This window comes from Vitis riparia, chromosome 19, assembly GCF_004353265.1.
Source record: "Vitis riparia cultivar Riparia Gloire de Montpellier isolate 1030 chromosome 19, EGFV_Vit.rip_1.0, whole genome shotgun sequence".
In the NCBI taxonomy this organism is placed as follows: domain Eukaryota; kingdom Viridiplantae; phylum Streptophyta; class Magnoliopsida; order Vitales; family Vitaceae; genus Vitis; species Vitis riparia.
Window position 1 is genome coordinate 20,805,978 of NC_048449.1, and position 12,084 is coordinate 20,818,061.

Genomic DNA, 12,084 nt, shown 5'->3' on the forward strand with positions numbered 1-12,084 from the left:
TAAATGTGTCTTCAAAAAACGTTATAAGTGATATTTTAATTTTTTAAAAAATATTTCATAAAATTTATCAAATACCTAAGTTTTTTCAAAAACATTCTTTAAATTAAAAATATTTCTTAGAATAATTATCATACGAATTATTAATAAAGTCATTCCTCACTACGAGTTAACGCTCATCTTATAAAATATTTTATACTAACAAAGGATTATACAATGATAATTCACTTTACCATCAAATAAGGGGAAAAAAAGAAGGGAAAAAGAAACCTCAAATCAATTATTTATGGATGATACAATTAGCCCTTCATCTCATTCTCCTTGCTCTATTTTTTAGTTAAGAATTATACAAATGGCAATTCTCTCTTCTAGTTAAGTATTAATTAACCATCACACATCCTCCACATCCTTGCAAACTTCTATTCATCATTACAGGATTTAATCTTAAGGGTACGGAGACACAGAACTGAGTTGGCAAAATTTGACTTTGAAGTCAAAATTCAAAGTTTGAATATATATACATAGACATTTAATGGGACGCTAAATTTTATGAATTACAATTTTAGCACTGTGAATTTATAAATTATATTTTATTCTTAAGCTCTATTTGGATAAGGAGAAGTTGAATGCCATGTTTGGTTCAAAAAATTTGAGGAAAAAGGTGAGAGAAAAATAAAAAGGAAAAATAGAAAAAAAAATAGTTAAATCCATAAATTATTTTTATTTGTTATTTTAAATTTATATTTTTTAACTCATTAATATAATGATTAAATAATTTTAAAATATATAAAATTTTAATTAATTTTATTTATATATATTTTTTTAAAATTCTATAAGATAGCCCACCGTGAGAAAATAATTTTTTTAATATATATGTTTTTTTAATACATTTTGAGAATCAAATATTGCAAAAGAATAGGGTGAAAAAGTATCAAAGAAGAAAATGAAAAAAAAAAAAAGTAAAAATAAATTTAGACTAAATCTTCTTTATTCTATAATTTTTACATCCTTTGATGTTTAAAAGAATTAGATTAGTATAATTGTGTCTTGCAGGCATTCAAATCCAAAAATTTAGCTGAAAATTCAAAATTTTATTTTTCAAATATGTTTTACTTTTTCAACCTCTATTTGATGTGATGCAATAATTGGCATATTTAATGGACTGCGGGAAGGAGAAGACTACGATACAAAGTCATGTCCTTCACGTACCTTCGTATCTATTGGGATGGTTTTTATGTAAGGCTGAGATGATCCAAAGAAGACTTTTTCTAAGATCTATCGTCTTCATTAGCAAAGACTCAAAATTCATGACTTGACCGGTGCCTTTCCCATTATAAAGAAGTTTCTCCCAACTAAAAAGGGCGAGACAGCTAGAGAAACAAAGAGGTGCAACAGATGATGATGAGAAGCATGGATGCTGATAAAGAAGATGATCAATTTTTGTTGCCAGGGTTTCGGTTTCATCCCACCGATGAAGAGCTAGTGTCCTTTTATCTTCGCAAAAAGATCGAGAAGAAGCTGACCGCTATTGAGCTTATAAAACAGATTGACATCTACAAATATGACCCCTGGGATCTTGCAAGTATGCAATTCTATAGTTCTAACTTTTCATTGTTTTTCTTCATTCCTGTTTTCTTTCGATTTCTGCACCAGTTCTTTACTTAAGTTCTCTGTTGATTAGGGCTTGGAATGATATTTAGTGCATATGAAGGAACTGGCTTCATATTCACCCAACAAAAATAGAAAAGAAAAAGAACAGGATTTGTAGCTTTTGCATGGTAAAACAAACAATAATCCAAGCATCTCCAGCTTTTATAATTCTTGGGCATGCATGTTGTAAAAACAAATCCTCCGGCACCTGTAAACTGTCCGTTATAGAATTTGAGATGAGTTGAATATCGAGTTTCAGTTTATAAAAGGTTTAATAGGAAGAGGTTGTTCCATCCTTTTTCTTCTTTGATTTTTCCATCATCAAATCCTGAGAAAATCTATGCATGCGGTTTCTCTTATATATTAAGCTTAACCATTCATTCCTTTTCAAGCCTTTTTCATCTTCCTGACCCTAGAAAATTATGTGGATATATCTTAACAGTTGGGTATTTTCTTATGACATCTACAATGAAGATCCAACTTTCTCTCTCTCTCTCTCTCTCGCTCTCACATACCTATTTTTTTGTAAATATGCAGAAAATAGCCGGACTGTTACAGACAAAGAGTGGTATTTCTTTTGCAAAAGAGGGAGAAAATATAGGAATAGCGTAAGGCCCAATAGAGTCACGGGGTCTGGATTTTGGAAAGCAACCGGCATAGACAAGCCAATATATTCTGTTGAAGAAGGACACAGCCGCGGTGACTGCATTGGGTTAAAGAAATCATTAGTGTACTATTGTGGAAGTGCAGGAAAAGGCACCAAAACTGATTGGATGATGCATGAGTTCCGCCTCCCCGCAGACCAGAAAAATGCTACTCTTCCCACTGCCAAGGCTGCTGATCAAGAAGCTGTAAGAAAAAAACAGTTCCCAAATATATATGTGCCATTGAATTTACCATTTTCTCCAAATCTCTAGTACGTTGGTTAAATTTGTGTTATGCTTTGTGGGATTGTAGGAAGTATGGACACTTTGTCGAATTTTTAAGCGAAATGTGCCACATAGAAGGTACACACCAGATTGGAGAGAAGTACCTGCTAAACGCAACCCAACGAATTCAAAACCTGAAACATGTGATATGAGTCCAGAAAATTGGGAAGGCTACGTTAGTTCTGGGGCTCCGGTTTCTCTTCATAAAGGGAAGAAGCCTGTTGGTAGTCACATTTATGAAGGGAACCCACTGCCCGCAGGCCAGGTGAGCTCGATTGTTCAAGGTTCACAACCAGAGTCATGTTCATCAAGCATTTTGAGTAACGATGCTAGGGAGTTCTTTGCACATGGAAATTGGGATGAGATCGTATCATTCATGGAGCTTTCTTTTGATCCATCATCTATAAATAATTTTAAAATTATGCATTAGTACTGAATTTTAGTTATATATGGTCTTCAACTAGGGGTGCAGTTTACTGTTTGATGTATGCATAAAACTAATTTCGTGGTTGAATATTGCTCTCTTTCTAGTAACTTACTGCTCATCATCTTTAGCAGAATTAGTGTGGTCATATTGGGAAAATTAATTTATGGAAATCATGGTCACCACACAAGTTGATAGATTTTGTGGCTGCTGGGGTTTCAAGATTGGATTTGGGGGCTGATTTAATAATGTAAACCTACCAACACCTTGGCCCTGATCAGTGGCCGGCTTCACCATCTAGCTGTTAGAAACATAAATAGCTCTAGGTTTAGCTGTATCGTCAACACACACACACACATAAATAGCTCTAGGTTTAGTTATATAGTCAAAACACACACAGACAGATAGATAACACACCCACACACAGATAGATACACAAACAGATAGACGTATATGTATACTGACATAGGATGCTACAGTATTTTTCTTGGTATTTCTATATTTTCATTATTTACTATGTATCTTAATGGGATTAATCATAGTGTCTTCTTAAATTTCTAAAATTTTTGGTGTCTTGTATATTTTTCTTATCTTTTATTAGTCACACTCAATGATTAAAATATCAAAATAACCAAAATATCAATCCTTAGATTTTACATAAAAATCATAAATATCATGAAAATATCATAAATATTGATAAAAACTTTGACAAAAAAACTCGATGAGATTAAAATGAATCAAAATTGATATAAATATTATGAATTTTTTAAGAAATAATATAAATATTAAAATTGTTTTACTAGAAAAAATATTGCATAGATATATTGATATAAAAAAGGAAGATGATTTATGTAATTTTTTTTTGTTTAAAAATTCTTATGACTTATTTATTAGTTTATATTTATATACATTTTTTTTATTGTAAAATTATTCATTATAAAAATTATCACCATGTTTTTATATCATGAGATAATTAAAATTAATTGATTTATCTAAATTTTATTTTTATATTTAAGTGGTTTTGGAAAAAGCTTTAATTGACACAATCAGCATAAATTTAATATATGTGATTATAAATAATTAAGGGCAACTTGCCCTAGTGGCAAGGGTTACGTTTTACATACCCAAGGTGGGCTCAAGCAGTGGCTTGTTTTTTGAATGTGGAAAGAGGAGGAAAAAAATATGGCCACACGGGCTGGGTTGCCAATTATGGTTTTCCTATAGAGGCAGTGGTTACATTAATAAATTTATTAACTATTATTTATCAAAATTAATTTATAATTTGGTTTGATCTTGTATGCGAAATAACATTGAATCATAATATAATGTGATTACATTATTTAGTTATATTGACAATTTTATTTCATTCATCGACATTGTGTATTTTTATATGATTTATACTATTTTTATAGAATCGAGGTTGCAGAATCAACTTGGATTACACAAATAAGTATGATTAAGTTAATTGAAGATAATGACGTAAAAATTAACTTGTATAGAAATTAAAAATATAATTATTTTGGAAACAAATTTTTATGTACATATTTTATATCAAGGAAAAGGAAAATAGACATTTAAAAAAATTTTAAATAGAAATATTAATCTCAGTACTTGAGCATATAGCACTCAAGCGCCTCATGGGTTCGTCCAAGAGTTCCCAAAGCATTGCACTCAAAACACCCTCAAGGGCCACTCAAGGGTGCCCAAAGCCTTGCACTCAAGCGCCCTTAAGGGCCACTCAAGCGCTCTCCAAAGCCTTGCACTTAAGAACCCTCAAGGGCCGCTCAAGCGTAAGCTGCGCTCAAGCACCCTCAATGGCCACTTAAGCGTTTCTAGTACTCAAGCAACCTTACCAGGAGCTTAAGCATTCCCAGCACGCTGTGCTGAAGCGCCCCCAATTGCCATTTGAGCGTTTCCAACACTCAAGCAAGGTACCAAGTGCTTGAGCACTCAGCATCCTAACCCCTGAAGGCTAAATCCATCCATTTCCTCCACGAACTCAACCATCCTTACCAAGTCCAAGTTACCTCTTATCTTTTGTTTTGTAGCTAACAAATATATAAAAACGAAGGAATAAAAAATGTGCCCCAAAGTAATCAATGGAGCTAAATTTCAAAAGCCATCTGAATGCATTTATGTGGGTACTGTACTAATGATGTAGTAATAAGTTTGACCTTATAAATTAAGAAGAGTGGAGCAATATTGAAAGGACCTTACACTAGGTGTTGAAAAGAAAGATTAAGCAACATCTGATCTCCTTTTAAATTCTCAAATTTAAAATCATTTTTAAAAATAATTTTTTTATTTGGAAAAAAATTCTTTTAAAATTATCAATTTAAAATTATTTTCAAATTAATGTTATTTCTAATTTTCATGTAAATCCACTACTTTTTTATTCTCAATCATTGAACCATACTTATTTATTTAATCCCAAGTTAATTCTATAGCAAGTTTGAATCTTCAAATGAATGTAAATTATAAAAAAGTACACAAAGTCCTAAATTAGGATGATGGGAATAAAATTTTCAACTTAATAAAAATAGTTCATTAAGTTGTACTTCAAAATTTAGATGATCTTATGTTGTATTGCTTATTTCCCTTTTTAGATTCAAATGAAGGCACAGTGTTATTTATTAATGGCAGATTGTCCATTATACTATTGATCATTACTAGTTGATTTCTTTCAAACTTTAATTTCAAAACCTGCTTTGACCAACAAAGATAAATCATTATTGACAAACATCTAAGTATTTCCCAAGCTCGATCAAAGTTTTCTTGATTCATATGCATTTAAATTTCAACTTTTTTTTGCAAAAGAAATTCAAAAATAATAATAATAATAATAATTAAAAAAAAAAACTACTAAAAAATAAGGGCTCGTTTAGCTATGTTTTATGTATAAAAGAAACAAGTGAATCATTTTAGATCAATTTTTACTCATAAATTTACAATATTAATTGAATCACTATTTAAGTCTCAAGTTACTTTTAAAAATTAGTAGATTCATGAATGAATCCAAGACATTAAGTATTACTTAATTTGAAGTTTGTTTTCCTAATGAACATAATTTGTAAAAATATAATTATATGCAAAGAAGAAACTAGTCAAGTCATTCAAAATAAATTTTAGTGTATGACTTTTTAATATTATTGAGTTTTATGACCTTTTAATACTAATTAAATCGGTTTTTGAGTTTCAAAATGTTTCTTAAGCCCCTTGATTGATTCTACCATAAAGGCCTAATGGAATAATTACCTATTCTATCTTATTCGCTACCAATAGTCATATTCAAATTAAACTGCTATCAATTCTAAGTTTTAGTCATCTATTTGATCAATGTGTCTTTATTTTTAAAAATTGGTGAAAACAATTTTTATTTATTCTCTAACAATTGTTATCTATTTTATTTTATTTTCAAAAATTTAAAATAAAGAACAATAGTTAAATAGTGTTATGAATTTTTAAAATAGCTTTTTGTTTATATGAACAAAAAACTATTCTCTAATCACATAGCCAAATAAGCCCTGAAGAACAAAAATCAAGACTAATTACAAAAATACCTATCTTAACAATGCAAGAGGGAAGCTAGTAGTTGAAATAAGTGATGCATTGGGGTCCACTACCCTTTCTTTTATATTAATCTATTAAAGTAGTTCCATTGGTTATTCACATTGCAAATTGTCACTTCCATAAAATTAGCAGTATTTTATTAAAGGTAGTTCCACTAATTATTCACTTTGCAAATCGTCACTTTCTAAAATACTGTATCTTCACTAACTCAGTGAACTTTTAGGTCATCACAATGTCAATTGGGACAAAAATCACATTGTAAGTGTAATCTCGACCTTAAACTCTCTTCTCCCCCAACTCTCTTACTTTCCCTGTGGAGTACAAATTGGAATTTTTATTTTATACATTGGAAGAATCCGCTTATTTATATCAGTTAATGAAAGAGCCCAATGCAAAAAAAATTACGAGCATGAGAAAGTGAAAATGGGACAAAGAGACATAAACCAAAGCAAAGAATTCACACTATAAAAAATGGTACAATCTTCAAGGTGTGCTTTCTCTCGAGACACTAGAATTCTCCTAGGCTTGCATGTTTTCTTTGTTTACCACTTATTGGACCGCCAACTGCTTTCCAAGATGCTACCACTTAGCCAAATGACATAGACAAATGGAAGTTTATTGTCCCACATCAGTTGATTATCAACATTGGTTGGGCCTCATGTGGGACTACCTCTATCCTCCATTAGCTTAGACTTTTAGGAGTGTATATGGTTCGACATCATTTAATATTAGACCGATATTTGGGTTGGCTTACCTAGTAGTTGTTGATATGGACATCAAGAACTAAATGAGGGTGTTTGACATAGGATGAATGGAAGTCAATGTTCCAAATTGATTGATTAATGACATTGGTTGGGCCTTATATGAAACTACATGTACCCCCTTAGCTTTGGCTTTTGGGAGTGTATATGGTCCTACATCACCAAACCTTTAAGACAACATTTTGGACCTACAAAATCCCTCATAGTAGTTGGGAATGAGGCTTTTGGGCAGCTCCAAAGAAGAAGAGAAGTTGAGGGATTTTCAGCTACCATCCTCATGTAGTCTTTCTTATTCTCAAGCTAGCTCTCTTAGTAATTTTCGTTGCAATATTATATTCGTGTAATTAGTTTTTCAAGACTTTAGTATAGTTCCCTAATGTGTAGATATTGAGCACTTTGAACTCCAATTTAATGTTTATCTCAATTTCAAGTTTTGACCTTATTTTCTTTGTTCTTTAACATTTGTTACTAGAAGTTCTTCAAAGTTAGGGAGAGTGGTCCCTGAGGCCCCTTCAAGAACAATTAATACACATCATGGGAGGAATTGATATTGTCTTCACCATGTAATTGAAGATTCCCCATTGGAAGGAAAACCCATTTTGCTCCTTGGAATGGAAACTTAGAAGTTACTTTTTAAGGTATTTTAAGTGTTGAGGGTTCTGACCCTTTTTGAACTTTAGGCTACTTTGTTTCCTAAAATTGGAGGGAAAACATGAGAAAAAAAAAGAAGTAAAATGAAAGTAAAAAACTAGACTTAAAAATCAATAAATTATGTTTATATGCAACTTTAAACTCATTTAACTTATTTTAACTTTTTTTATATTAAGTTCAAATAATTAAAAAATACACAAATTTTTAATTAATTTTAATCATATTTAATTTTTTAAAAATATTTTTAATGATAAAATTGAATATTAAAAAATTATTTTTCTTAATATTTTTTTTTCTTCCCTTAATCCTTGTTTAGGACCAAATATAACCTTAAGACTGACATTGGCATCACAAGGACAATAAGGCTTTAAAAATGAAAAAAAGAAGGTTAAGGTTGCAAGGCAAAGCTACTTAGACAAAATCACTTCAAATACTCTACCTAGGTTTTTCCCTATAAATGCTATTGGTTGTAGGCTTTGAGTTGTGCATTGGCTATGAAAGAAGGGACCTCATTAGACCCCCTATGCTTGGCATTTAAATTTATTCGTTTTTTACATAGCTATAAATCATTGTTTTCACTTTTTCTAACCAAAGATTTCCCAGGATTCTCTCAATATCTCCTTATTAAACAACTCTCTTTCAACCATAATTTAAAGAGAAAATCAGCACCACTTTTGGAACTAATTCACGTCATACCTCTCAATGTCCCCTGCCTGCCACTTTGGAACATTATACCTTAGAAAACGGATTTTTCTCCATAGTACGGTAAATTAAAAAAGTTATGCTTAAATTACTGTAGTAGAAGAAGTTATTACAAATATACGGTAATTTTTGCCACATAGGAGAGAGGATTTGCCACTTAGGAGAGAGGAGAGAGGGTGAACGGATAAATTTTTTTTAAAACCAAAATCATCTTTTCAAATTTCAAAAGTCAAAAGGGAAATCGTCTCTTCAAAAGACGAGTTCCATGAAAAAATATATATATATATTTTTAAAAAAATTCCCAAATTATTATTTAAAAAAAAAAAAACAATTCCTCAAGGGAACTCCTCTCTTGAAGAGACGAGTTCCCATGGGAAAAAAAAATATTTTTTTAAAAAAAAAAATCCCAAATTACAAAAAAAAAAAAAAAAAAAAAAAAAAAAACAATTCCACAAGGGAAAAAAAATTACCCAAATTAAAAAAAAAAAAAAAAAAAAAAAAAAAAAAAAAAAACAATTCCTCAATGGGAAGTTCCCATGGGAAAAAAAAATTTTAAAATTTTTTTTTTTTTTATAAAAAATTCCCAAAATAAAATATAAAAAAAAAAACACAATTCCATAAGGGAACTCGTCTCTTGAAGAGACGAGTTCCCATGGGAAAAATATATTTTTTTAAAAAAAAAAAACCCAAATAAAAAAAAAAAAAAAAAAAAAAAAAACAATTCCTTAAGGGAACTCGTCTCTTTAAGAGACGAGTTCCATGGGAAATTTTTTTTTTTTTTAAAATATTTTTTCTTATAAAAAGATTCCCAAATTAAAAAAAAAAAAAAAAAAAAAACAATTCCACAAGGGAACTTGTCTCTTCAAGAGACGAGTTCCCATGGGAAAAAAAAATTTTTTTATTTTTTTTATTTTTAAAAATACCCAAATTAAAAAAAAAAAAAAAAAAAATTCCTCAAAGGAACTCGTCTCTTGAAGAGACGAGTTCCCATGGGAAATTTTTTTTTTTTTAAATATTTTTTTTTTTATAAAAAATTCTCAAATTAAAAAAAAAAAAAAAACAATTCCACAAGGGAACTCATCTCTTGAAGAGACGAGTTCCCATGGGAAAAAAAAAAAAAAATTTTTTTTTTTTTAAATACCCAAATTAAATAAAATAAAAAATAAAAATTCCTCAAAGGAACTCGTCTCTTGAAGAGACGAGTTCCCATGGGAAAAAAAAAAATTTAAAATTTTTTTTTTTTTTATAAAAAATTCCCAAATTAAAAAAAAAAAACAATTCCACAAGGGAACTCGTCTCTTCAAGAGACGAGTTTCCATGGGAAAAAAACATATATTTTTTTTAAATATTTTTTTTTATAAAAAATTCCCAAATTAAAAAAAAAAAACAATTCCACAAGGGAACTCGTCTCTTGATTGGAAAAAAATACCCAAATTTAAAAAAAAAAAAAAAAAAAAAAAAAAAAACAATTCCTCAAGGAACTCGTCTCTTGAAGAGACGAGTTCCCATAGGAAATTTTTTTTTTTTAAATATTTTTTTTATAAAAAATTCCCAAATTAAAAAAAAAAAAAAAACAATTCCACAAGGTAACTCATGATCTCTTGAAGAGATGAGTTCCCATGGGGAAAATTTTTTTTTTTAATTTTTTTAATTTTTTAAAATACCCAAATTAAATAAAATAAAAAATAAAAAATTCCTCAAAGGAACTCGTCTCTTGAAGAGATGAGTTCCCATGGGAAAAAAAAATTAAAATTTTTTTTTTTAATAAAAAATTCCCAAATTGAAAAAAAAAAAAAAAACAATTCCACAAGGGAACTCGTCTCTTGAAGAGACGAGTTCCCATGGGAAAAAAAAATATTTTTTTTTAAATATTTTTTTTTGTAAAAAATTCCCAAATTTAAAAAAAAAAAACAATTCCACAAGGGAACTCATCTCTTGAAGAGACGAGTTCCCTTGTGGAATTGTTTTTTTTGAAGAGACAAGTTCCCTTGTGGAATTGTTTTTTTTTTTTTTTTTTTAATTTGAGAATTTTTTATAAAAAAAATAAAAAATTTTCCCATGGGAATTCGTCTCTTGAAGAGACGAGTTCCCTTGAGGAATTGTTTTTTTTTTTTTTTTTTTTTTAATTTGGGTATTTAAAAAAAAAATTTTAAAAATAAAATAAAATTTTCCCATGGGAACTCGTGTCTTCAAGAGACGAGTTCCCTTGTGGAATTTTTTTTTTTTTTTTAATTTGGAAATTTTTTTATAAAAAAAATATTAAAAAAAAAAAAATTTCCCATGGGAGCTCGTCTCTTCAAGAGACGAGTTCCCTTGTGGAATTTTTTTTTTATTTCTTAATTTGGGAATTTTTTTATAAAAAAATATTTAAAAAAAAAAAATTTCCCATGGGAACTCGTCTCTTTCTGGAATTGTTTTTTTTTTTTTTTTTAATTTGGGTTTTTTTAAAAAGAAATTAAAAAAAAAAATTCCCATAGGAACTCGTCTCTTCAAGAGACGAGTTCCCTTGTGAAATTGTTTTTTTTTTTTTTTTTAATTTGGGAATTTTTTTATAAAAAAATATTGAAAAAAAAAAATTTCCCATGGGAACTCGTCTCTTAAGGAATTGTTTTTTTTTTTTTTTTTTTTTTTAATTTGGGTATTTAAAAAAAAAAAATTTCCCATGGGAACTCGTCTCTTGAAGAGATGAGTTCCCTTGTGGATTTTTTTTTTTTTTTTTTTTTTTTTTGTAATTTGGGAATTTTTTTAAAAAAAATATATATATTTTTTTTCCCATGGGAACTCGTCTCTTAAAGAGACGAGTTCCCTTGAGGAATTGTTTTTTTTTTTTTTAAATAATAATTTGGGAATTTTTTTAAAAATATATATATTTTTTTTCATGGAACTCGTCACTTGAAGAGACGAGTTCCCTTGTAAATTGGGAATTTTTTTAAATACAAAATTTTTTTTTTCATGGAACTCGTCTTTTGAAGAGACGATTTCCCTTTTGACTTTTGAAATTTGAAAAGATGATTTTGGTTTTAAAAAAAATTTATCCGTTAACCCTCTCTCCTCTCTCCTAAGTGGTAAATCCTCTCTCCTATGTGGCAAAAACTACCGTATATTTGTAATAACTTCTTCTACTACAGTAATTTAAGCATAACTTTTTTAATTTACCGTACTATTGAGAAAAATCCCTTAGAAAACCATACCTATCCTACCGTATTCTTTGCTTGCAAAGACTCCCTGTACTTGGGGAATCGACACAGTCAACATTCAGGGCTTAAGAATTCTTTTCATTTTAGGCTTTTAGAGTAACAAACCCACAGTATATGCAAGTAAATGGGGAAATAATTGGTGATTACAATATACAGAGAACAAATAAATGAACTAGAATAAAACAAATAAAAAAATTTCAAAT

At 29.2% G+C, this 12,084-nt stretch overlaps 1 protein-coding gene across 1 annotated transcript; it reads left to right on the top strand.

Moving 5' to 3' along the window:
- The first annotated feature begins 1,407 nt into the window (after positions 1-1,407).
- Positions 1,408-3,006, top strand: LOC117908313 (transcription factor JUNGBRUNNEN 1-like). The gene is made up of 3 exons (XM_034821918.1): positions 1,408-1,579; positions 2,185-2,498; positions 2,605-3,006. Exons 1-3 carry the CDS (start codon positions 1,408-1,410, stop codon positions 3,004-3,006), a joined length of 888 nt encoding a protein of 295 aa, XP_034677809.1.
- The last annotated feature ends 9,078 nt before the right edge of the window (positions 3,007-12,084 follow it).